General features: G+C 49.9%; 1 protein-coding gene across 3 annotated transcripts in view; it reads right to left on the bottom strand.

The window, feature by feature from the left end:
* VSIG10 (V-set and immunoglobulin domain containing 10) overlaps positions 1 to 20,926 on the bottom strand; it is a 49,646-nt gene extending 28,720 nt beyond the window's left edge. The window contains exons 1-2 of one of the 3 annotated variants that reach the window (XM_033220437.1): positions 20,576 to 20,926; positions 11,428 to 11,709 (exon numbers count right to left, since the gene is read on the bottom strand). In XM_033220437.1, coding sequence (XP_033076328.1) covers positions 11,428 to 11,709; positions 20,576 to 20,654 — 361 coding nt within the window. In that variant the 5' untranslated portion in view covers positions 20,655 to 20,926. The remainder of the gene's footprint in view (positions 1 to 11,427; positions 11,710 to 20,575) is intronic. The other 2 variants (XM_033220438.1, XM_033220439.1) reach the window with 2 other exon arrangements.
* Positions 20,927 to 27,368: the final 6,442 nt, after the last annotated feature.

The following is a 27,368-nucleotide window of genomic DNA, read 5'->3' as shown; positions in this document are numbered from 1 at the left end:
TTGCAGTGAGCCGATATCACGCCACTCCTGGGCAAGAGAGCGAGACTTCATCTTAAAAAAAAGTCGAGCCCGGGCACAGTGGCTCACGCCTGTAATCCCAGCACTTTGGGAGGCCGAGGCGTGTGGATCACCTGAGGTCAGGAGTTCGAGACCAGCCTGGCCAACATTCGGTGAAAACCTGTCTTTACTAAAAATATAAATAATTAGCCAGGCATAATGGCACATGTGTATAATACCAGCTACTTGGGAGACAAGGCAGGAGAATCGCTTGAACCCGGGAGGCAGAGATTGCAGTGAGCTGAGATTGCGCCATTGCACTCCAGCCTGGGCAACAAGAGCGAAACTTTATCTCAAAAAAAAAAGAAAAAAAAGCACAAAGTCAGCCGGGCATGGTGGCTCACCCCTGTAATCCCAGCACTTTGGAAGGTTGAGGCAGGCGGATCACTTGAGGTCAGGAGTTCAAGACCACCCTGGGCAATATGGCAAAACAAAACCCTGTTTCTACTAAAAACACAAAAATTATTCAGGCACGGTAGTGGGCGCCTGTAATCTCAGCTACTTGGGAGGCTGAGGCAGGAGAATAGCTTGAACCCAGGAGGCAGAGGTTGCCGTGAGCTGAGATCATGCCAGTGTGGGTAACCAAGTGAAATCATGTCTCAAAAAAAAGTGTACCAGGATATGGGAAGGGCTGTGACACCTTCCCTATCTGACCAGCCTGTCTGCAGGTAAACACATAGCTGTTCCAATATCATACCCACTCCAATTTGGAGGTAGCAGGGATGGGTCAATTGATTAAATAAACAGCTGTGTAGCCGGGTGCGGTGGCTCATGCCTGTAAGCTCAGCACTGTGGGAGGCTGACACGGGAGGATCGCTTGAACCCAGTAGTTCAGGACCAGCCTGAGCAACATAATGAGGCCCTGTCTCTGCAAAAATATTTGTTTAATTAATTAATTTATTTACTTACGTATTTTTTTGAGATGGAGTCTCACTCTGTCGCCCAGGCTGGAGTGCAGTGGCGAAAACTCAGCTCACTGCAAACTCCGCTTCCTGGGTTCAAGTGATTCTCCCACCTCAGCCTCCAGAGTAGCTGGGATTACAGGTCTGTGTTACCACGCCCAGATAATTTTTTTGTATTTTTAACAGAGATGGGGTTTCACTATGTTGGCCAAGGCAGTCTCAAACTTCTGACCTCAGGTGATCTGCCCACCTTGGTCTCCCAAAGTGCTGGGATTACAGGCATGAGCCACCACTCCCCGCCTAAATTTAAAAATTGAAAAAAAAGGCCGGGCGCGGTGGCTCAAGCCTGTAATCCCAGCACTTTGGGAGGCCGAGACGGGCGGATCACGAGGTCAGGAGATCCAGACCATCCTGGCTAACATGGTGAAACCCCATCTCTACTAAAAATACAAAAAACTAGCCGGGCGAGGTGGCGGGCGCCTGTAGTCCCAGCTACTCGGGAGGCTGAGGCAGGAGAATGGCGTAAACCCGGGAGGCGGAGCTTGCAGTGAGCTGAGATCTGGCCACTGCACTCCAGCCTGGGCGACAGAGAGACTCCGTCTCAAAAAAAAAAAAAAAAAAAAAAAAAATTGAAAAAAAAAATTGAAAAAAAAAAAAAAAGAGAGAAAGAAAAGAAAGAAAAATGGCCTTGGCAGCCCTTAACTGCTCTGGACCAAGGGATTTCTGTACATTTAGAAGCAGAGTTCCAATCCCGATGGCAAGACCCTTCAACCTCACCTTTCAATTAACAGGGAGCAGTGCACACTCTTGTGGGATGAGTGATGAATGGACAGGTATCCATTCCAGGCAGGTTGAATTGCCCTGGGCCTACAGCAAACCTGACCTCCTACAAGACAGAGACACCAAATGCCCACCGATGGACAAGCAGAGGACCAGGGGGTAAGGAGGGAGAAATCTAGCAACCCCCTACTGCCATTTCCATGTTTCTACAGCATCTCTGTCCAGTCACACATCCCCGGTCACTTGCAGATAACAAGCTGTCATATCTTGTTCCCCCTAGATTCCAAGGCCATATTAGAATGTTTCCAAATTGTTCTCCTTAAGAGAAGGAGGGGGCTGGGCGAGGTGGTTCACATCTGTAAGCCCAGCACTTTGGGAGGCCAAGGAGGGAGGACTGCTTGAGCCCAGGAGTTCAAAAACAGCCTGGGCAATATAGTGAGACCCTGTCTCTACAAAAAACTAAAAAGTTAGCCGAGTGTGGTGGCACACACCGTTAGTCCCAGCTACTCGGGAAGGTGAGATAAGAGAATCACTTGAGCCTCGGATTTCAAGGCTGCTGTGAGCCGAAATCACACCACTGCACTCTAGCCTGGGTGACAGAGTTAGATCCTGTCTCAAAAAAAAAAAAAAAAGAGAGAGACAGAGAGAAGGAGGTAATGTGACCCCGCTAGCAACCACATCAGTGAAAAGATCTGGGCACACAGAGTCCCCAACTCACAGCAAGACCTGTTCGAAAGACCCAGATGAGGCCGGGTGCAGTGGCTTATGTCTGTAATCCCAGCAATTTGGGAGGCCAAGGCGGGCAGATCACGAGGTCAGGAGTTCGAGACCAGCCTGGCCAACATGGTGAAACCTCATCTCTACTAAAGATACAAAAAATTAGCCAGGCGTGGTGGCACACGCCTGTAATCTCAGCTGCTCGGGAGGCTGAGGCAGCAGAATCACTTGAACCTGGGAGGCGGAGGCTGCAGTGAGCTGAGATTACACCATTGCACTCCAGCCTGGGCGACAGGGTGAAACTCTGTCTCAAAAACAAAAAGAAAAAGGACCCAGATAGAAACTGGTTGATTGTTGAGAACTTGAGATGGACTGCCCCATGGGAGTCCCCATTACTGGCTTAACCACTGGATCCAGTTCAAGTGTGCTGAGGGCTACATGAGTTTGTCTCATTAGTGCGTACCACAAATCTGTACTCGTTCCACCATTACTCTCGATTTCACAGACAATAAAACTAACATTGGAGTTCAAGGGACTTTCCCAAGGTCACACAGACGACAACTAGTAGACCGTGGATTTGAACCTAGGTATCTGGACCACTCCACAATACCACTGCCATCCCAGAAAGACAGGCTGAATCAAACCTAATCTATTTTCCCAAATCTACGCAAAAATGAGGGCCAACTCCAATCAGAGATGTCATGCCCTTCCCGCTGGCCACTGTTGGGGAGCAACACAGGATTCCCTGAGGCAGAGAGGGGTCTGGTGTTTTGTCCAGGGACCTCCTAAGATGAGAACCAGGAGACCAACCCCAGAGGGCTCTGGTGTATTTGAACCAAAAGGTATCTGTGTCTGGTTTTCACAAACAAGCCGTACATCAGTCAAGGACCCCATGTATTTCCAAGTGAAGAGATTTTCATACTATCCATCACAGCACAGTAACGAAGACACGCACAGAACTTCCCTGGAGGGAGCGCAAAGTGCCACGGGAATTCAGTGACTTTTTTTTTTTTTTGAGACGGAGTCTCGCTGTGTCCCCAGGCTGGAGTGCAGTGGCGCGATCTCGGCTCACTGCAAGCTCCGCCTCCCGGGTTCCCGCCATTCTCCCGCCTCAGCCTCCGAGTAGCTGGGACTACAGGCGCCCGCCACCGCGCCCGGCTAGTTTTTTGTATTTTTAGTAGAGACGGGGTTTCACCGTGTTAGCCAGGAAGGTATCGATCTCCTGACCTTGTAATCCGCCCGCCTCGGCCTCCCAAAGTGCTGGGATTACAGGCTTGAGCCACCGCGCCCGGCTCAGTGACGTTTTTATTTCTTTGTTGTTGTTGTTGTTGTTGAGACAGAGTCTTGCTCTGTCACCCAGGCTGGAGTGCACCTGGTGCAATCTCAGCTCACTGCAACCTCCACCTCCCTGGTTGAAGCGATTCTTGTGCCTCAGCCTCCCAACTATCTGGGATCACAGGTGCGCATCACCACCCCTGACTACGTTTTGTATCTTTTTTTTTTTTTTTTTTTTGAGGCGGAGTCTCGCTCTGTCGCCCGGACTGGAGTGCAGTGGCCAGATCTCAGCTCACTGCAAGCTCCGCCTCCCGGGTTTACGCCATTCTCCTGCCTCAGCCTCCTGAGTAGCTGGGACTACAGGCGCCCGCCACCTCGCCCGGCTAGTTTTTTGTATTTTTAGTAGAGACGGGGTTTCACCGTGTTAGCCAGGATGGTCTCGATCTCCTGACCTCGTGATCCACCCGTCTCGGCCTCCCAAAGTGCTGGGATTACAGGCTTGAGCCACCGCGCCCGGCCCGTTTTGTATCTTTAGTAGAGATGGAGTTTCACCATGTTGGCCAGGCTGGTCTCAAATTCCTGACCTCAAGTGATCTATCCGCCTCAGCCTCCCAAAGTGCTGGGATTACAGGCATGAGCTGCTGCGCCCAGCCAAGAGTTCAGTGACATTTTTAAAGATGTAAGTTCACATTCATTGTAATAAGACCTTGCCTTTATCTCCCTACAGGGCAATAACGAAACTAATCCATCCTCCAATAAACTTAGCCAATTATTAACAAATCAGTGTCCGTTCAAGTCATCATAAACTAAAGAGAGTGGCCGGGCGCAGTGGCTCACGCCTGTAATCCCAGAACTTTGGGAGGCTGAGGCGGGCTGATTATGAGGTCAGGAGATCAAGACCATACAGGTTAACATGGTGAAACCCCATCTCTACTAAAAATACAAAAAATTAGCCGGACGTGGTGGTGGGCGCCTGTAGTCCCAGCTACTTAGGAGGCTGAGGCAGGAGAGTGGCATGAACTTGGGAGATGGAGCTTGCAGTGAGCCGAGATGGTGCCACTGCACTCCAGCCTGGGTGACAGAGCAAGATCCCGTCTCAAACAAATTAAAAAATAAAAAATAAAAAACTAAAGAGAGTGATGATAAAGAAACAAAAAGTTGCAATGTCACCTTACTCCACTGTGGATAAAAGATAAAGTTATTCATTGACAAGATGGACAGGAAGGGATGACTAATTACTTTGGGCAGGAGGACTGAGGGAGACCAGCCAGCAGTTGCCACAGGCTCACAGTAGGAAACAAACAGTGGGGCCAAGATGGGTGGCATTTTTTATGCACCCCCTTCATTCCTGGCATCACCCAGGAATTTATCTATGGCATCTCCAGACACAGAAACACTGCCCTGATGGATGATGCCCTCATCTTTGAGAACTGGCAGAAACCTTAGATATCATCGAAAAACTGAGAGGTGTCCCGGAGGCCTCTCTTTCCTTTATCCTCCACTTCTGATCCACCAGCGAGTCCTGCTGGTCTCCTTCCAAAATATTTTCCAAATCTGTGCATTTTCACCAAGGCCACTGTCGCCACCCTGGTTCTGGTCACCGACTTTGTATACCTCCAATTGTCTTCCCTATTTTATGTCATCAGCTCTACTTGATACCAAACACATACATTTTCCATGTGCTAATGAAATGGTGCCACACCCCTGCGGGAAGCTCCAGGAGTTTCTCCTGCACACAGAATAAAATCACAACTCCTGGCCAGGCACAGTGGTTCACGCCTGTAATCCCAGCACTTTGGGAGGCTGAGGCAGGCAGATCACCCGAGGTCAGGAGTTCAAGACCAGACTGGCCAACATGGTGAAACCTCCTTTCTACTAAAAATACAAAAATTGGCCATGCGTGGTGGTGTGAGCCTGTAATCCCAGCTACTTGGGAGGCCGAGGCAGGAGAATCGCCTGAACACAGGAGATGGAGGTGGCAGTGAACCAAGATTACGCCACTGCACTCCAGCCTGGGCAATAGTGTAAGACTCTGTCTCAGAAATATAAAAAATAAAAAAATAAGGATGTCAGTCAACCTGGGCTAGTGCTCACCGCAATAATCTCCTCTTACCTTGATTGTATCTGCAAAGACCCTATTTCCAAATAAGCTCACATTTGTAGATACCAAAGGTTAGGACTTCAACATATCTTTTTGGGGGACGTAATTCAACCCATAGCACAGGTCCTACTTGGCCCCAGTCTGGCCTGGCCTCCTATATTTCACACAGCCTGCCCTCTTATACACAAGGCCCCTGCCACGCCAGCCTTCTCCCTATCTGTGAATGCATCACGCTCAGCTCAACCTGTCTTGTTCCACCTGCAAAGAGAACTGGCAGAATTCTTCTCCTTTTATTTTTTCAGAGACAGGGTCTCTGTCTGTCACCCAGGATGGAGAGCAGTGGCATGATTATGGTTTACTGCAGCTTTGATCTCCTGGGCTCAAGCAATCCTCCCACCTCAGTCCCTCAAAGTGCTGGGATTACAGGTATGAGTCACTGTGCCCAGCCCTATTTACCAATCAGTTTAAATGTTACTATTTCCAGGCCAGGTGCAGTGGTTCATGTCTGTAATCCCAGCTTTTTGGGGGATCAAAGCAGGTGGATCGCTTGAGGTCAGGAGTTCGAGACACGCCTGGCCAACATGGAGAAACCCCATCTCTACTGAAAATACAATAGCCGGGTATGGTGGCGCACATCTGTAATCCCAGCTACTCAGGTGGCTGAGGTGTGAGAATTGCTTGAACCCGAAAGGCAGAGGTTGCAGTAAGCCAAGGTGGCACCGCGGTACTTCAGCCTGGGCGACAGAGGGAGACTCCGTCCAAAAAAAAAAAAAAAAGTCACTACTTCCCAAATCTGCCCTGTGGCCTCCCAATTTAAAATGTTTCAGAAAAATCACATTAACTTGTTTCTCATCTGTCCGCCCCACTGGGCTGCTCACACCTGTGGCCCAATGCCCAGACCAGTGTCTGGCATCAAGCTCTCAATGAATCTATGCTGAATAAAGGAATTAGTAGGTTCTTTATTTTACAGATGAGGAATCTTGGATCCAGAACAATGAAGTGATGACATGGGTATTTCTCTATTTTTTTATTATTATTATTATTTGAGACAGAGTTTCATTCTTTTTGCCCGGGCTGGAGTGCAGTGGCGCAATCTCGGCTCACTGCAACCTCTGCCTCCCGGGTTCAAGCGATTCTCTTGCCTCAGCCTCCCGAGTAGCTGGGAATATAGGTGTGCGCCACCATGCCTGGCTAATTTTTGGTATTTTCAGTAGAAACGGGGTTTCACCGTGTTAGCCAGGCTGGTCGTGAGCTCCTGACCTCAGGTGATCTGCCCACCTCAGCCTCCCAAAGTGCTGGGATTACAGGCGTGAGTCACCACACCTGGCCTATTATTTTTATTTTGAGGCAGGATCTCACTCTAGAGCCCAGGATGGAGTACAGTGGCACCATGTTGGCACACTGCAACCTCTGTCTCCCATGCTCAAGCAATCCTCTCCACTCAGCCTCCTGAATAGCTGGGACTACAGGTGCATGAAACTATGCCCAACTAATTACTATTTTCTATATTTTTTGTAGAGCTGGGGTCTCACTATGTTGCCCAGGCTGGTCTCAGACTCCTGAGCTCAAGCAATCATCTCACCTCAGCCTCCCAAAATGCTAGGATTATGGGCATGAGCCACCATTCCTGGCCTCCCATGTATCCATGTCTACTAAACTATATGCCCCGAATCTAGAGCATGGATGTCCTTCTAATCCAGTAACCAGCAAACTCTCTCTGTTAAGGGCCAGTGAGCAAATAAATTTGGCTTTGAAGCCCATAGGACCTATGTCACAGCCACTCACCTCTGCCATAGTTAGTAACAAAGATAGAGATAATGTGTAAATGAATGAATGTGGCTATATTCCAATAAAACTTTATTTACGAACACCAACATTTTAATTTCATATGATTTTCTTTTCTTTTCTTTTCTCTTCTTTTGAGATAGGGTCTTGCTCTGTCACCCAAGCTGGAATGCAGTGGCATGATCACAGCTCACTGCAGCCTCGACCTCCATGGGCTCAAGCAATCCTCCAACCTCAGCCTCCTGAGGAGCTGGATCTACAGGCACACACCATAATACCCAGCTAATTTTTTCACTTTTTGTAGAAACGGGGTCTCGCTATGTTGCCAGGGCTGGTCTCAAACTCCTGGGCTCAAGTCATCCATCTGCCTTAGCCTCCCAAAGTGCTAGGATTACAGACATGACCCACTGCACCTGGCTTTCATATGATTTTCATATCACAAATATCCTTTTATTTTCAACCATTTAAAAATATAAAAAATATTCACAATTCGCTGGGCATGGTGGCTCACGCCTGTAATCTCAGCACTTTGGGAGCCCGAGCGGGCAGATCACAAGGTCAGGAGATTGAGACCATCCTGGCTGACACAATGAAACCCCGTCTCTACTAAAAATACAAAAAAAAAAAAATCAGCCGGGCATGGTGGCAGGCACCTGCAGTCCCAGCTACTTGGGAGGCTGAGGCAGGAGAATGGTGTGAACCCGGGAGGCGGAGCTTGCAGTGAGCCAAGATCGTGCCACTGCACTCCAGCCTGGGCAACAGAGTGAGACTCCATCTCAAGAAAAAAAAAAAAAAAATTCATAATCTGCAGGCCATACTGTAGTTTACAACCTCCCACTCTAAATTCTTTTTTTAATAATTTTTTGTAATGTGGAGTCTCACTATGTTAACCAAGCTGGTCCCAAACTCTTGGCTCAAGTGATTCTCCCACCTCAGCCTCCCAAAGTGCTGGGATTACAGGCATGAGCCACAACACCCGGCCTGCTGTAAATTCATACGTATATATCAGCAGATATGATAGAGTATTTTAGGAAAGTGCAATAGGAAGGGTGGCTCATGCCAAGACCTGTACGTAGCACCGCAGTATAAGAGTGCTCGCTATAGCCGGACTTGGTGGCTCACACTTGTAATTCCAGCATTTCAGGAGGCCGAAGTGCGCACATCATGAGGTCAGGAGTTCGAGATCAGCCTGACCAATATGGTGAAACCCCCATCTCTACTAAAAACACAAAAATTAGCTGGGTGAGGTGGCAGGCGCCTGTAATCCCAGCTACTTGGGAGGCTGAGGCAGGCGAATTGCTTGAACCCAGGAGGCGGAGGTTGTGGTGAGCCAAGATTACATCACTGCACTCCAGCCTGGGCAACAGAGTGAGATTATGTCTCAAAAAATAATAATAATAAAAATAAATGGCCGGGCACGGTGGCTCAAGCCTGTAATCCCAGCACTTTGGGAGGCCGAGACGGGCGGATCACGAGGTCAGGAGATCGAGACCATCCTGGCTAACACGGTGAAACCCCGCCTCTACTAAAAAAAAATACAAAAAACTAGCCGGGCGAGGTGGCGGGCGCCTGTAGTCGAGACTCCATCTCAAAAAAATAAAATAAAATAAAATAAATAAATAAATAAGAGTGCTCACTACACCCGACAAAGCAGGCAATGTATTATTCCCCATTAACAAATGAGGAAAACTGGAGCTCAGAGATATGAAGCTACTTACTCAAGGTGACACAGAACTCAGTGACAGCCTTTGCACTGGGATTCAGGCAGTCTGACTTGACTCTGTATGTTTTTTTTAGAGGCAGGGTCTCCCTGTGTTGCCCAGGCTGAAGTGCGGTAGCTATTCATAGGTGCAATTATGGTACATTGCAGCCTGGGGCTCCGGGACTCAAGCAATCCTGAGTAGCCGGGACTACAGTCCCACAGAACAGCACCTGGCTTTGATTATGATATACTGTAACTTTGTTACATAATAAAATGATATTAATAGCAAAGATGATATTAACAACAAGCTAAAAATAAAAGCTTATTAATATGCCAGGAGCCTTTTAAAGTACTTTATTTGTTTATTTTTCTTTTTTTTTGAGACAGAGTCTAGTTCTGTCACCCAGGCTGGAGCGCAATGGCATGATCTCGGATCTCCGCAACCTCCACTACCCGGGTTTAAGTGATTCTCTTGCCTCAGCCTCCCGAGTAGCTGGTATTAGAGGCACCCACCACCATGCCTGGCTAATTTTTGTATTTTTAGTAGAGATAGGGTTTCTTTTTTTTTTTTTTTTTTTTTTTTTTTTGTGAGACGGAGTCTCGCTCTGTCGCCCAGGCTGGAGTGCGGTGGCCGGATCTCAGCTCACTGCAAGCTCCGCCTCCCGGGTTTACGCCATTCTCTCGCCTCAGCCTCCCGAGTAGCTGGGACTACAGGCGCCCGCCATCTCGCCCGGCTAATTTTTTGTATTTTTTTTTTTTTTATTATTTTTTATTTTATTTTATTTTTTTTTATTTTTTTTTGAGACGGAGTCTTGCTCTGCCACCCAGGCTGGAGTGCAGTGGCCGGATCTCAGCTCACTGCAAGCTCCGCCTCCCGGGTTTATGCCATTCTCCTGCCTCAGCCTCCCAAGTAGCTGGGACTACAGGCGCCCGCCTTGTTGCCCGGCTAGTTTTTTGTATTTTTAAGTAGAGACAGGGTTTCACCGTATTAGCCAGGATGGTCTCGATCTCCTGACCTCGTGATCCGCCCGTCTCGGCCTCCCAAAGTGCTGGGATTACAGGCTTGAGCCACCGCGCCCGGCCTGTATTTTTTTTTTTTAGTAGAGACGGGGTTTCACCGTGTTAGCCAGGATGGTCTCGATCTCCTGACCTCGTGATCCGCCCGTCTCGGCCTCCCAAAGTGCTGGGATTACAGGCTTGAGCCACCATGCCTGGCCTAAAGCACTTTATAAACTGGTATCTATTCTTCTTGAGCCACCGCGCCCGGCCAAGATAGGGTTTCACCATGTTGGCCAGGCTGGTCTCGAACTCCTGGCCTCAGGTGATCTGCCCACTCAGCCTCCCAAAATGCTGGGATTACAGGCATGAGCCACCATGCCTGGCCTAAAGCACTTTATAAACTGGTATCTATTCTTCACAGCAATTCTAAGAAGCAAGAATTTTTTATTTTTTTTTATTTTTACTTTTTTGAGACAGAGTCTCACTCTGTCGCCCAAGCTAGAGTGTGATGGCATGATCTTGGCTCACTGCAACTTCTGCCTCCCAGGTTCAAGCGATTCTCCTGCCTCAGCCTCCCAAGTAGCAGGGATAACAGGCGTGCACCACCATGCCCGGCTAATTTTTTTTTTTTTTTTTGAGGCGGAGTCTCACTCTTTCGCCCAGGCTGGAGTGCAGTGGCACAATCTTGGCTCACTGCAAGTTCCACCTCCCAGGTTCACTCCATTCTCCTGCCTCAGCCTCCCAAGTAGCTGGGACTATAGGCGCCGGACACCATGCCTGGCTAATTTTTTGTATTCTTAGTAGAGACAGGGTTTCACCGTGTTAGCCAAGATGGTCTTGATCTCCTGACCTCATGATCCGCCCGCCTCGGCCTCCCAAAGTGCTGGGATTACAGGCGTGAGCCACCGCGCCCAGCCACAGGAATTATTTTTATCCCCATTTTACAGGTGAGGAAATAGAGGTGTGAGAGGTCCCTCAGCTTGCAAGTGGCAGGGTCCAGAAATAATTCCAGGCCATCGGAACCCAAAACCCACATTCCTGACCATGGTCTCCTCCTTTCCAAGGCTCTGAGTACCTCTCCAGCCCCGGTCCCTGCCAGCCCCACTTACTGGCCACCTGCAGCCACACTTGGAACCACTGAGTCACATTCAGGATCTCCTGGCAGGTGTAATTCCCCTCATCTCCCAGGCTCAGCGATTTGATGTGCAGGGAGTTGGCATCCACTAGAGAGAAGCGAGGCTCAGCTGGCGGGAGGCTAGAGTTGGACGAGAGAAGGAAGACAGGCTCCGAGTCGTTCCGGTACCAGGTCACCAGGCCCCTTGGTCCCAAGATGTTGCCACAGTGCAGAGTAACATTCTCATGAACTTCTCCAATGACAACAGCCTCCAATCCTGTACAAGGCAAGATCAAGCTGTTACTACCCTTCTTAATTTCTAAACAATGTCCCTTTTTGGACAGTCCTCCTGTATTAGGATTTTTTTTTTTAATCAGGTATATGTTTTGTCTTTTTTTTTTTTGATACGGAATCCCACTCTGTCGCCCAGGCTGGAGTGCAAGAGCACGATCTCAGCTGACTGAAACCTCCGCCTCTCGGGCAGTCTCCCAAGTAGCTAGGATTACAGGCACGTGCCACCACGCCCAGCTAATTTTTGTATTTTTAGTAAAGACAGGGTTTCACCACCACATTGGCCAGGCTGGTCTGGAACTCTTGACCTCAGGAAAAGGTCAGGCTCATGACCCCAGCACTTTGGGAGACCGAGGTGGGCAGATCACAAGGTCAAGACATCAAGACCATCCTGGCCAACATGGTGAAACCCCATCTCTATTAAAAATACAAAAACTTGTGACTGGGCGCGGTGCCTCACGCCTGTAATCCCAGCACTTTGGGAGGCCGAGGCGGGTGTTTCACGTCAGGTCGGGAGTTCGAAACCAGCCTGACCAACATGGAGAAACCTTGCCTCTACTCAAAATACAAAATTAGCTGGGCATAGTGGCATATGCCTGTAATCCCAGCTACTAGAGAGGCTGAGGCAGGAAAATCACTTGAAACTGTGAGGCGGAGGTTGTGGTGAGCTGAGATTGCACCATTGCACTCCAGCCTGGGCAACAAGAGGGAAACTCTGTCTCAAAAACAAAAACAAAAACAAAAAATTAGCTGCGCGTGGTGGCGTGCACCTGTAGTCCCAGCTATTTGGGAGTCTGAGGCAGGAGAATTGCTTGATCCGCCCGCCTCAGCCTCCCAAAGTGCTGGGATTATAGGCATGAGCCACCACACCTGACTGTACGTGTTCTTAAGATGCAGTAACACATACAGAGCAGCTGGGCATAGCGGCTCACACCTGTAATCCCAGTACTTTGGGAGTCCAAGACAGGCAGATCTCCTGAGGTCAGGAGTTCCAGACCAGCCTGGCCAACATGGCAAAACCCCGTTTCTACTAAAAATACAAAATCAGCCGGGTGTGGTGGTGCATGCTTGTAATCCCAGCTACTCGGGAAGCTATGGTGGGAGAATTGTTTCAACCTGGGAGGCGGAGGTTGCAGTGAGCCGAGATTGTGCCAATGCACTCCAGGCTGGGTGACAAAGCGAGACTCTGTCTCAAAACAAAAACAAACAAAAAACACGTGCAGAACCTCTGGTATGTTGAGACTCTTGGCCAGTCACTGACAATAATGAACTTGTAGTAGGTAACAAATATAGCCCCAGTTGCCCACCCAGCCTGCCCACCATCCATGCCCCTCACCATCCATGCCCCACATCACTGGGGGGGCCATCCCATTCTTAGTGAGGACTCAGCCACGAGACCTGTTTTGGCCAATGGGATGTTGGGGAATGTGACACAAGCAGAGGCTTTAAAGTGCTTGTCTATAATCACTAGAGAAATGCAAATCAAAACTACAATGAGGCCGGGAGCAGTGGCTCATGCCTGTAATTCCAGCACTCTGAGAAGCCGAGGGAGATGGTTTCACTTGAGGCTAGGAGTTTGAGACTAGCCTGGTCAACATGGTGAAACCTTGTCTCTGCGAAAAATCCAAAAATTAGCCAGGCATGGTGGCGCACACCTGTAGTCCCAGCTACTCAGGAGGCTGAGGCACGAGAATCACTTGAACCCAGGAGGCAGAGATTACAGTGAGCCAAGATTGTGCCACTGCACTGCAGCCTGGTTGACAGGGCAAGACTGTCTCAAAAACAAGAAAAAAACAACAACAAAAGGCCGGGCTCCACGCCTGTCATCCCAGCACTTTGGGAGGCCAAGGCGGGCGGATCACCTGAGCTCAGGAGTTTGAGACCAGCCTGGCCAACATGGTGAAACCTCATCTCTACTAAAAATACAAAAACTTAGCTCGGCGTGGTGGCAGGTACCTGTAATCCCAGCTACTCGGAAGGCTGAGGCAGAGGAATCACTTGAACCCAGGAGGCAGAGGTTGCAGTGAGCCGGTATCGTGCCACTGCACTCCAGCCTGGGTGACAAGAGCGAAACTCTGTCTCAAATAAATAAATAAATAAACTACATGGTACAGACCCAAGTTGTCTCAGTGGCTCCAGCTTGGCCCATTCTAGATCAGCCTTCAGCTAGTCATCGATCCCCGGGCGGATCAGCAGCACCACCTAACCAACCACCCAGGCCTGTGGGTCATAAGCACTGGTGTCATTTTGGGGATTGTTTCTTACACAGCATTACTGTGGTGATAAATAATTCATACAGAACCCAAGTGGCTTTATTTGCCTAGAAACCTAGAAGGGGTAGAAAGAAGAGGACTTTGGCTTTGTTTCCGCTGTCCTGCTGGTCTCTCTGCCTCTCCCTCTCCCCGCATCTCAAACGGCCCTAGAGTTCAAGTTCTCTCAGGAGCTCCATGCAAGAATGGGCTGGCAGTAGGGGCTGTGTGCCCACACTGGGCAAGGCACTGGGAACCCCATGGTGGACACAACACACAGAAACCTCCAAGAGTTCACAGTCTAGTGAAGAAAAGAGACAATAAACTGGCAATTACAATGCAGTGTGATAAACACCAAGATAAGGCCTCAGAGAAAGGGCTCCTAAGTCCAACTAGGACAAATGTCAGGAAACATTTCCCCCAGGAAGCCAAACTGAGATCTGATGGACAAGTAGAATCAGCCAAGGAAAGGTGAGGATGGGTTCCCAGGCAAACGGAACATGTTCAAAAGCCCAGATCAGCGGCCGCAGAGTGTTAGAAATACAAATTATCAAACCTCACCCCAAAACACCCAAATCAGAAACTGTGGGAGAGCAGCAGCCCTTTTTGTTTTATTTATTTGTTTATTTTGAACAAATCAGCAATTATTTAACTTTTTTTTTTTTAAAGAGATGGGGGGTGGGGTGCGTCTCACGCTGTTGTCCTGGACACTCTTGAACTCCTGACTTCAAGCAATCCTCCCACCTCAGCCTCCCAAAGTGCTGGGATTACAGGAGTGATCCACTACACCTGGTCCAGCATCTGTGGTTTAATAAGCCCTCCAGGTGATTCTGACGACCACTCAAGACTGACAGGTGTCCGGGTGTGGTGGCTCAGGCCTATAATCCCGGGGCTTTGGGAGGCTGAGGTGGGAGGATCACTTGAATCCAGGAGACTGAAGCTGCAGTGAGCCACGATTGTGACATTGCACTCCAGCCTGGGCAACAGAGAGATACCCTGTCTCTTTTATGTTTGTTGAATGTAAATAATTTTTTTTTCTTTTTTAGAGATGGGGCGGAGTGGGGGGGGGCCCACTATGTTGCCCAGGCTGGTCTTGAACTCCTGAACTCAAGCATTCCACTCGGACCCACTTCGGGCTCCCAAAGTGCTGGGATTACAGGCGTGAGCCACCACTTCCAGCCGACCCTGTCTCATAAAAAAGACTGACAGGTGCTAACGGGCATTAGACTGTCACTAGGTAACAAGAAGCAAATGCAACCCATTTTGCTGAGAAGTTTCACAATTGTCCAGCCCCCTCCACAATCAAGACCCAAATACAAAGAGGCTGCAAGAATAGGAAGACGGGCAGAACCTGTTGGGGTGATAAAAATGATGAATTAGTGGTGATGGCCATGTAACCGTGGAATACACTAAAATCCCCTGAGCCGTACACTTTAAAAGGGTGAATTTTGTGGCATGTAAATTGTATCTGAATACAGCTGTTAAAGAAAAAATAAACTGCCACCTACCCCTGGCAATCCTTCCCGTTTAAGTGAAAGAGTAATCATTATCTGTCTTTGGCCTCTTGTCTGGTTAGAAGGGCTCCCTTTGAGAGATCTGAAGCCAGCCTGGACCCCAAGAAGTCCTGATTCTCTCACCATTTTGGCCACACCATTCCCAAAAGACTTTTGCACCAAGTCAGGATGGAGAAAAAAAAACAAATTTTAAAAACTAGGCCGGGCGCGGTGGCTCAAGCCTGTAATCCCAGCACTTTGGGAGGCCGAGACGGGCGGATCACGAGGTCAGGAGATCGAGACCATCCTGGCTAACACGGTGAAACCCCGTCTCTACTAAAAATACAAAAACTAGCCGGGTGAGGTGGCGGGCGCCTGTAGTCCCAGCTACTCGGGAGGCTGAGGCAGGAGAATGGCGTAAACCCGGGAGGCGGAGCTTGCAGTGAGCTGAGATCCGGTCACTGCACTCCAGTCTGGGCGACAGAGCGAGACTCCGCCTCAAAAAAAAAAAAAAAAAAAAAAACTAAGCCACTTGCTGAAAGGTGGAGAATGTCATCTAATGATAGAGATTCCAAAACAGCAAGAAATGCTTCTGAACAATCACTTTAAAAAGCAGGTGAGGGCCAGGGGCGATGGCTCACACCTGTAATCCCAGCGCTTTGGGGGGCCAAGGCAGGTGGATCATTTGAGGTCAGGAGTTCGAGACCAGCCTAGCCAACATGGTAAAACCTCGTCGCTACTAAAAACACAAATATTAGCTGAATGGCCGAGTGCGGTGGCTCCCGCCTATAATCCCAGCACTTTGGGAGGCCGAGGCGGCAGATCACCTGAGGTCAGGAGCTCGAGACCAGCCTGGCTAATATGGTGAAACCCAGTTTCTACTAAAAATACAAAAAATTAGCTAGGCATGGTGGCACATGCCTGTAATCCCACCTACTCGGGAGGCTGAGGCCGGAGAATCGCTTGTACCGGGGAGGCGGAGGTTGCAGTGAGTCAAGATCACCCCACTGCATTCCAGCCTGGGTAACAGAACAAGACTCTGTCTCAAAAAAAAAAAAAAAAAAGCAGGTAAGAATTCTTTTTATGTCTTCATTTATTTTTTGAGATGAAGTCTCACTCTGTTGCCCAGGTTGGAGTGCAATGGCTCAATCTCAGCTTACTGCAACCTCTGCCTTCCGGGTTCAAGCAATTCTCCCACCTCAGTCTCCTGAGTAGCTGGGATTACAGGTACCCGCCATCATGCCCCGCTAATTTTTTGAATTTTTGTAGAGATGGGTTTCACCATGTTGGCCAGGCCGGTCTTGAACTCCTGACCTCAGGTAATCTGCCCGCCTCGGCCTCCCAAAGTGCTGGGATTACAGGTGGGAGCCACCGCACCCGGCCAAGAATTCTTTTTAAATTATTAGGACTGGCCGGGTGCGGTGGCTCAAGCCTGTAATCCCAGCACTTTGGGAGGCCGAGATGGGCGGATCACGAGGTCAGGAGATCGAGACCATCCTGGCTAACACGGTGAAACCCCGTCTCTACTAAAAATACAAAAAATGAGCCGGGCGAGGTGGCGGGCGCCTGTAGTCCCAGCTACTCGGGAGGCTGAGGCAGGAGAATGGCGTAAACCCGGGAGGCAGAGCTTGCAGTGAGCTGAGATCCGGCCACTGCACTCCAGCCTGGGCGACAGAGCGAGACTCCATCTCAAAAAACAAACAAACAAACAAACAACAACAAAAAAAATTATTAGGACTGAGAACTCAAATTCTCCAGTGGCAACCCCCACGATAGAAAGGAAGATGAACTTTAGAGTTACAGATGCAACACGCGACCTGCAGACCTGCCCCTTGCCTAACTCCTTGGCAAGGAAATACAGGAACAGTGGTTGGAAAAAAGCCCTGGTGAAACTTTAGTCTTGGAACTTCAGCTAACATTGTCTTCTCCTCCAACGCATAGAATGACATGATCACAAAAGAAACCATTTGAAGGCATTTCACTTCTCCTGGCTTGGCTTACTCCATTCTTTTTTATTTTTATTTTTATTTTTATTTTTATTTTTTTTTTGAGACGCAGTCTTGCTCTGCCGCCCAGGCTGGAGTGCAGTGGCCGGCTCTCAGCTCACTGCAAGCTCCGCCTCCCGGGTTCACGCCATTCTCCTGCCTCAGCCTCCCGAGTAGCTGGGACTACAGGCGCCCGCCACCTCGCCCGGCTAGTTTTTTGTATTTTTTAGTAGAGACGGGGTTTCATCGTATTAGCCAGGATGGTCTCGATCTCCTGACCTCGTGATCCGCCCGTCTCGGCCTCCCAAAGTGCTGGGATTACAGGCTTGAGCCACCGCGCCCGGCCACTCCATTCTTTTTTAAACCACTGTATCTGAAGGTGCCTTTGGAGATCATCTAGTCCAGATCTGTGGCTGCCCTATGGGCTGGGTTGAAGATGAGTTTGAGTCCTGGCTCAGTGGAAAAGAACACAGTCATCGATTAGTGATGTCTGACATAGACATGGAAGGGGTAGTTCTTGCCTGGCAATCCTATACCTCCTCACTTTACCATTGAGAAAACTGAGATTTAGGAAGATTAAATTATTCACTTCAAGTCCCAAGCAAATCACGGGGAGATGTGGGATTGTCACTCAGGTCACTTTACTCTGGTCTCCAGACAGGATGCAATGATAAAATATAGTAACAATTTTAGAGATCATTCATATGGTGTCCAGAGGGTCCTTCTTGCCCCCAACCTTAAATGCATAATAGGGAACAGAAGAGGGAGTAATATAAACTCCCTGATGCTGCCCATGTATTATTATTTACAGAGTAAGAGTTATACCCAAACATTTATTTATTTCTTTTAAGCAATTTTTCCCAAGAATAACCTAGGATTTACAATCCAAGGTAGCTAGTGGATGCATATAAGTTGTCTGGCCTTGAATGTCAGGAGAAGGACAATTCCCCCCCACCCCAAACAACTCCCAACACACACAACAAAAATACACCAAGCTCGGCCGGGCGCGGTGGCTCAAGCCTGTAATCCCAGCACTTTGGGAGGCCGAGACGGGCGGATCACGAGGTCAGAAGATCGAGACCATTCTGGCTAACACGGTGAAACCCCGTCTCTACTAAAAAAAAAATACAAAAAACTAGCCAGGCGAGGTGGCGGGGTCCTGTAGTCCCAGCTACTCGGGAGGCTGAGGCAGGAGAATGGCGTAAACCCAGGAGGCGGAGCTTGCGGTGAGCTGAGATGGCGCCACTGCACTCCAGCCTGGGCGACAGAGCGAGACTCCGTCTCAAAAAAAAAAAAAAAAAAAAAAATACACCAAGCTCAGGAAGCCCCCTGGCACCATACACAAAGGTGAAGCAGGTCTGGGCATCAAAATAGCTGGGCAAAGGCCCAACACGGTGGCTCACATCCGTAATCCTAACACTTCGGGAGGCGGAGACAGGAGGATCGCCTGAGTCCAGGAGCTTAAGACCAGCCTGGGCTCAAGCGATTGTAGAGACCCTATCTCTACAAAAAAATTTTATAAATTAGCTAGGCGTGGTGGCGCATGCCTGTAGTCCCAGCTACTTGTAGGCTAAGGTGGGAGGATCAGTGCAGTGATTGCACCACTGCACTCCATCCAGCCTGGGCAACAGAGTGAGAGCCTGGCTCGAAAAAAATAGCTGGCCATAGCAGTGGAGATAGGTTCCCCATGGGGCGGGCGGCAGTCAGCCTGAATGCCAGGTCATTCCAGCAGGATGACTTAATCCCAGGGTTCTTCTGTCTTCCCAGGTTCCTGGTGTTCATCTTGCAGGACACAGTGCCAACAGCTGGGGAGATGGGAATACTTGATGACCACCTTTCACGTCCAGAGATGACCAACTGGGAACTGTCCTTCTCCCCTGCCACACACACCCCAGCACAGTGATTACTCAGCCAAATGCCTGGTGGGCCAGCAGGTAACACCCATGACTGAAGGTGGGGGGGCAAATATTACAACAGGGAGAGGTGGAACAAATTTGGGCTCATGTGCCCTAGATAAAAGGATGACCACTGCCCAGTTCCAACTGGGAAGGCAGGCCCCCTGTTGCCAGACCTTCAGATTTTTCCAGATAAACTGGAAACCTAGAGATGTTATTGTTTTTAAACGGTTGGTTTAAAAAAAAAAAAAGCAAAATAAAATTGTAGGAGCCTAACAATTAGGAACTTTTGGTACTTGCTGCTAGGAAGCTCCAGCATAATTTACAACTCATCTCCAGAAACGTGCAAGAGGAGACCAGTTGGGTGGAGCAGACCCGCGAACACAAAAAGTAGGGCTCTGCCTGCATCCTGGCAAACTTCACCACCCCCTGGCTCCACCTCCTCTCCCTGCACCCCAGCCACCTCCCAGCTTGTCACACTCCCAGCACACAGTAGGCATGCACAGTAGGCATGCTGGTGAATTAAATTCATATATATATATATTTCAATCTTTTTACATTCTACATATTTTTGTAAGCACCCCCCAATTCTTTTTTCGTAGCAAAGCAGACCATAGATGAAGCATTTCAGACCTTTTGTCAATCATGTCAAGTGTGAGGGGAAGTCTTTTGTAAGTCTGCCAAGTATTTCAAAATAAAAAGCTTTTCCAAAAGTAAAGGCGGTAGACCCCGCTTTGAAGGCGCTGGTCAGCACAGGAAGACTTGCAAAGGTGTGTAGGGAAGTCCACCGGTTACAGGTGAAAGGCGAGTTCAACCTTGGGCAGAGGGAGGAGAAAAGCAAAGTGGGAGTCTCGAGTTTGAGCACCAGCGTATCAGGTATTGATAAAACCAGAAAGCGAATTTACATCCGACGCTTAAAAAAAAAATCACTTTGCCGGCACACGTGCCTCTTTATTTTCCCCTGCACCTCGGCTCGGGTCCTCTGCAGCCTCACCAGCTGCCCACCCCAGGAAGCCAGGGGTATCTCACCCCGCACCGAGGGCCCGGGAAAATTCCTTCCTGCAAAGACAGCCGAGCTGCAAGCAGGAAACCAAGACCCTCTTGGGGCGGCTTCTAGGCTGCGGCCACCACCGATCCAAGCGGAGTCGGAGGGAATTCGGTCCCTCGCTGTCCCCTCCCCACCGCTGACTGGGAAAACTCAACTTTTCCCTCCAGATCGCGGCCCCTTACCTACGGCGACCCAGGCGGCCAGGAGCGCCCCGAGGCAGACGAGGACGCGGGGTTCGGGCGCACCGCCGCCTGCGGCCATCTCTCCCCAGATCCCGGCTCAGGAAATGCAGGCTCAGGCTGGGCTGGACGTGTGCGCCCCAGGGCACCGGGGCCCGGGGGACCAAGGGCTCCTCTCAGGTCCTCGGAACGGCAGAGTGGCCCCACTTTCTCAGCCCCCAGGAAGGATGCTTGGCTGAGCCGGGTGTCCGGGGCCGGGAGCGGCGCTCGGCTGCAGGCTCGGGTCCCGGCTCCGGAGCGCCCTGGCCGGGGAGGGAGGGCGCACCCCGCCCCCTGCGCCTGCCTGCCCACTCCCGCCGGCGGAAAACAACAGGAGCGGGCTCCCTCCCGCCTCCCAGCCAGGCGGGAGCCCAACTTCCTCTACCTTGGCCGGGGAGGAGGGCTTTCTGCCGAGGGCGCGCCGAGCCGGGTCCTGCCGGGCCAGGGGCGGAGCACGGAGGCTGGGCCCTCCCCGAGTCCACTCTGCCCGGGACAGCAGTACGGAGTGGCGGGGACAGCGGGCGGGACGGAGCCCTGCAGCTGCCGCAGGACGCACCCCCCGCCACTGCCCCGAGCTCCAGAACACGGAGGAGGCGGTTGCCAAGCTGCAGAACGCAGGACCCCCCCCACCCGGCAGTCCCCGCTGAGGGTCTCGAGGGATTCCCGTCTGTGTCCCTGGGCGCGGGGCGGGCGCCAAGGCCTCCATCGCTTCCTTTCTCTACCCTTTGCAAAAGGGAGCCGGAGAAAGATGATCCCCTGACCTTCAGCCAAAGCAGCCACGAGACTCCGGTTCTCCAGTGAACTGGCTGGGACCACACAGTGAGAGCGAGCGCCAAGGAGTCCCCAGGATCTGTTTCTCAAGAGTTTTGTTTTTGCTTTTCCCCTTTTCGTTCTCCTATCCCCTACCCAGTCAGATTCCCAAGCTAAGCTCCTCTCTTCCTTGCCATGCCCTCATCCCATTCTGTCCTGGGGAAAATGCGGCTTTGATATCCTCAGGAAGAGCCATCCATAAAACAGCCCTAGGAGAAACTTCCTGTTTAAAATAATAACAACATGGCCGGGCATGGTGGCTCACGCCTGTAATCCCAGCACTTTGGGAGGCCCAGGTGGGCGGATCACGAGGTCAGGAGTTCGAGACCAGCCTGGCCAACATGGTGAAACCCGGTCTCTACTAAAAATACAAAAATTAGCTGGGCATGATGGCTGGCACCTGCAATCCCAACTACTGGGTAGGCTGAGGCATGAGAATCTCTTGAACCCGACAGGCAGAGGTTGCAGTGAGCCGAGATCCTGCCATTGCACTCCAGCCTAGGCGACTGAGCGAGACTCGTCTCAAAATAAATATTAAAATTAAAATAATAAAATAAAATCATTTTTTCGGTTGTCCAACGGCCCCCTTATTGAAATGCTTCTTCCATGAGGAAATCCTCTTGAAACCACTTAAAAAAAAAAAAAAGTGTTTCTCCTGGTGAACTGTGCCATGAAGCTGAACAGTTCTGCCTTTTTTACTTTTTTTTTTTTTTTTTTTTTTTTTGAGACGGAGTCTCGCTCTGTCGCCCAGGCTGGAGTGCCGTGGCCGGATCTCAGCTCACTGCAAGCTCCGCCTCCCGGGTTTACGCCATTCTCTCGCCTCAGCCTCCTGAGTAGCTGGGACTACAGGCGCCCGCCATCTCGCCCGGCTAATTTTTTGTATATTTTAGTAGAGACGGGGTTTCACCGTGTTAGCCAGGATGGTCTCGATCTCCTGACCTCGTGATCCGCCCGTCTCGGCCTCCCAAAGTGCTGGGATTACAGGCTTGAGCCACCGCGCCCGGCTGTTTTTTTTTTTTTTTTTTGAGACAGGATCTCACTCCAGTTGCCCAGGTTGGAGTGCAGTGGCACAACCATACCTTGCTGCAGCCTCAAACTACCAGTCTCAAGTGATCCTCCCACCTCAGCCTCCCGAGTAGCTGGGACTACAGGTGTGCACCACCACGCCCAGCTGATTTTTATATTTTTAGTAAAGACAGCGTTTTGCTCTGTTACCCAGGCTGGTCTCGAGCTCCTGACCTCAAGTGATCCACCCGCCTTGGCTTGCCAAAGTGTTGGGATTACAGGTGTGAGCCACTGCGCCCAGCCCTTTTTTATTCTTTGCTCAAATATTTTAAAATAACTGTTCATTGGCTGGGCATGGTGGCTCACGCCTGTAATCCCAGCACTTTGGGAGGCCGAGGCAGGCGGATCACCTGAGGTAAGGAGTTCGAGACTAGCCTGGCCGACATGGTGAAACACCGTCTCTACTAAAAATACAAAAATTAGCCGGGTGTGGTGGCAAGCACCTGTAATCCCAGCTACTCAGGAGGCTGAGGCAGGAGAATCGCTTGAACCCAGAAGGCGGAGGTTGCAGTGAGCCGAGATCGCGCCACTACACTCCAGCCTCGGGGAGAAGAGTGAGACTTACTCTCAAAAATAAATAAATAAAAATAAAATAAAATAACTGTTCATCAGATTCTTGATAGGATTTTTTTTTTTTTTTGAGACAGAGTCTCCCTATGTCACCCAGGCTGAAGTGCAGTGGTACAGTCATACCTCACTGCAGCCTCAACCTCCTAGGGTTAAGTCGATCCTCCCAGAGTGCTGAAATTACAGGCATGAGCCACTGCACCCAGCTTGGTTCTTGCTTTTCATGTTTGACCTTGCGGCAGATCCTATACTTACCAGACCTGTTTCCTATGTCCTCAGTACCTGCCAGCTAGTTGCCATTCTAATATACATTTGTTGAGTAAACAAATGAGTTAATTGGTTTTGATATTGTAGTTCCTCAGCTTTCCTGGCAAACACCTTACATCCTCACCTGCAATAAACAAGCTATAAACAAAATCAGTAACTGGGCCAGGCAAGGTGGCTCATGCCTGTAATCCCTGCACTCAGGAAGGCCGACGTGGGTGGATCCCTTGAGGTCAGGAGTTCGAGAGCAGCCTAGCCAACACAGTGAACCTCCATCTCTACTAAAAATGAAAAATTAGCTGGGCGTGGTGGCGCACGTAATCCCAGCTCATAATCCCAGCTACTTGAAAGCCTGAGGCAGGAGGGTTGCTGGACCCCGGGAGACGGAGGTTGTAGTGAGCTGAGATTGTGCCACTGCACTCCAGCCTGGATAACACAGAGAGACCCTGCTCTAAATAAATAAATAAATATTTTTAATTAAAAAAATAAAACCAATAACTGGCCAGTTTTCAGCAGAGGGCCTGGAATTCTCCATGGCCTCATGGTGGATTGCACAGGCCAGCCTTCCTGACATAGCGGCCAAATCGACTCATAGTTCTAATCTCACTGGACCCTCCCTGCAACCCTTGGACCTAAGGTTCAGTGCCACATACCATCCGGTTTTATTTATTTATTTATTTATTTATTTTTGAGATGGAGTCTTGCTCTGTCCCCCAGGCTGGAGCACAGTAGCATGATTCCAGCTCACTGCAACCTCCGCCTCCCGGGTTCAAGCTATTCTCCTGCTTCCGCCTACCAAGTAGCTGGGATTACAGGCTCACTCCACCACACCTGGATAATTTTTGTTTTTTTTTTTTTTTGAGACGGAGTCTCGCTCTGTCGCCCAGGCTGGAGTGCAGTGGCCGGATCTCAGCTCACTGCAAGCTCCGCCTCCCGGGTTTACGCCATTCTCTCGCCTCAGCCTCCCGAGTAGCTGGGACTACAGGCGCCCGCCATCTCGCCCGGCTAATTTTTTGTATTTTTTTAGTAGAGACGGGGTTTCACCGTGTTCGCCAGGATGGTCTCGATCTTCTGACCTCGTGATCCGCCCGTCTCGGCCTCCCAAAGTGCTGGGATTACAGGCTTGAGCCACCGCGCCCGGCCCGCTTTTTTTTTTGAGATGGAGTCTGGCTCTGCCGCCCAGGCTGGAGTGCAGTGGCCGGCTCTCAGCTCACTGCAAGCTCCGCCTCCCGGGTTCACGCCATTCTCCTGTCTCAGCCTCCCGAGTAGCTGGGACTACAGGCGCCCGCCTCGTCGCCCGGCTAGTTTTTTATATTTTTTAGTAGAGACGGGGTTTCACCGTATTAGCCAGGATGGTCTCGATCTCCTGACCTCGTGATCCGCCCGTCTCGGCCTCCCAAAGTGCTGGGATTACGGGCTTGAGCCACCGCGCCCGGCCAATTTTTGTATTTTTAGTAGAGATGGGGTTTCACCATGTTGGCCAGATTGGTCTTGAACTCCTGACATCAAGTGATCCGCCTGCCTCAGCCTCGCAAAGTGCTGGGATTACAGGTGTGAGCCACCGCACCTGGCCAGCCATCCGGTTTTATAAGTGAGAAACCTACAGCTCTGCGAGGTTAGCTCCGAGTCACACAGCTGGCTGGTGGTAAAGCCACCGACTGACTGACTGACTGCAACTCCAGCCCCACAAAGTTGCAACCTTGTCACATGTGCAAAGGCTGCCAAGGGCTAAGGGGACATGCATCTGAATGTTCTGTGTGTCACTGGATGATCAGACACCAGCCTTCACCTGAGCAGAGCTGGCCTGGAAAGCACCACCCTCTTTGTTTTGACTGCAGGGTCTCAGGCCAGCCCTGAGTCAGAAGCTGTGTAAGGAGCTGCCCTGATGTCCACTTGCATTTCAGGCCACTCTGGACAGTACAAAGTACCCCGCCTAGAACAACGTTCAGTGAGTTGGGAGTTTTGCATGGGGTCCCCAGCAATGTAGGGTCCTTTTAAAGCATAAGTTTCCCTATCAGCAAAATAGACCTAATATTTATCGCATGGGATGTTGTAAAGATAAACTAGGTTGGGTTTTGAGGCCTAGGCTGGAAGACTTCTTGAGGCCAAGAGCTTGAGACCACCATGGGGCAACACAGCAAGACCCCCATGTCTACAAAAAAAAAAAATTTTTTTTAATTAGCCAGAGCCAGATGCTGTAGCTCACACCCATAATCTCCGCACTTTGGGAGGCTGAGTCTGGAGGATCACTTGAGCCCAGGAGTTCAAGATCACCCTAAGCAACATAGTGAAACCTTGTCTCTACAGATTTTTTAAAATTAGCCAGGCATAGTGGCACGCCTATAGTCCTAGCTACTCAGGAGGCTGAGGTGGGAGGATTGCTTGAACCCAGGAGGTGGAGGCTGTAGTGAACTATGATCATGCCACTGTACTCCAGCCTGAGCAACACAGCAAGACCTGTCTCTGAGAAAATAATAATAAAAATAATTAGGATAAACTGGATTGACTTGTATGAAGAGAGTCAACAAAAATCTTTATAGACCTAAGGCATGGTTTTGGAGCCTGTCATTTGATATGCCACTGATCCCACAGTCCTGTCGGGACCATGGGGCTCAAACACTTCTCTGTCCAGGGTGCGACATGTAGCTTTTTTTTTTTTTCCTTTTAGATGGGCTTTCCCCTGTCACCCAAGCTGGAGTGCAGTGGTATGAACAGAGCTCACTGCACCTGCCTCCTGGGCCCAAATGATCTTCCCACTTCAGCCCCCAGAGAAGCTGGGACTACAGGCACAGCCACCACACATGGATAACTTTTTTGTATTTGTATTATTTATTTATTTTATTATTTTATTATTATTTTTTTGGAGACAGAGTCTCACTCTGTCTCCCAGCCTGGAGTACAGTGGCACAATCTCGGTTCACTGCAACCTCCACCTCCCAGGTTCAAGCAATTCTCCTGCCACAGCCTCTGGAGTAGCTGGGACTATAGGCACGTGCCACCATACACAGCTAATTTTTGTATTTTTTGTTTGTTTGTTTGTTTAGTAGAGATGGGACTACAGGCACACATTACTACCTCAGTTAATTATTTTTTGTAATGATGTGGTAGGGGGGGTCTCACTATGTTGCCCAGGCTGGTCTGAAATTCCTGGGCTCAAGCAATCCTCTCGCCTTGGCTTCCCAAAGTGCTGGGATTATAGGGCTGAGCCACTGCACCCAGCCAATGAAGTATCTCCAGTCTCTGTTTTCTAAATGTGTCTCTAATTATTCTTTCACTTTACAGTTTTCTTCTGCATTAAAACTTTTTTTTTTTATGGAGTCTCACTCTGTTGCCGAGGCTGGGGTACAGTGGTGAAATCTCAGCTTACTGCAACCTCTGCCTCCCGGGTTCAAGCAATTCTGCCTCAGCCTTCCAAGTAGCTGGGACTGCAGGCACCTACCACCATGCCCGGCTAATTTTTATATTTTTAGTACAGACAGGGTTTCACTATGTTGGCCAGGCTGGTCTTGAACCCCTGACTTCCTGATCCACCTGCCTCACCCTCCCAAAGTGCTGGGATTACAGGTGTGAGCCACCATGCCTGGCCCTAAAACAATTTTTAATTGTGGTAACATTAACATAACATAAAATCTATCATCTAAATGATTTTTTTTTTTTTTTTTGAGACTGAATCTCACTCTGTCACTCAGGTTGCAGTGCAATGGTGTGATCTCGGCTCACTGCAACCTCCGCCTCCCAGGTTCAACGATTCTCCCTGTCTCAGCCTCCCAAGTAGCTGGGATGACAGGTGCACCCCGCCGCACCACAGCCGGTTAATTTTTGTATTTTTAGTAGAGATGGGGTTTTGTCGTGTTAGCCAGACTGGTCTGGAACTCCTGACCTCAGGTGATCCACCCACCTCAGCCTCCCAAAATGCTGGGATTACCGGTGGGAGCCACCGCTTCCAGCCAAGCCCACTTCTTTTTTTTTTTTTTTTTTTTTTTTGAGACGGAGTCTCGCTCTGTCACCCAGGCTGGAGTGCTGTGGCCGGATCTCAGCTCACTGCAAGCTC

Source organism: Trachypithecus francoisi, unplaced genomic scaffold (assembly GCF_009764315.1).
Source record: "Trachypithecus francoisi isolate TF-2019V2 unplaced genomic scaffold, Tfra_2.0 Lachesis_group11, whole genome shotgun sequence".
NCBI lineage: Eukaryota > Metazoa > Chordata > Mammalia > Primates > Cercopithecidae > Trachypithecus > Trachypithecus francoisi.
Note: the sequence above shows the minus strand (reverse complement) of the source record. Positions and strands in the feature narration are given on the sequence as shown.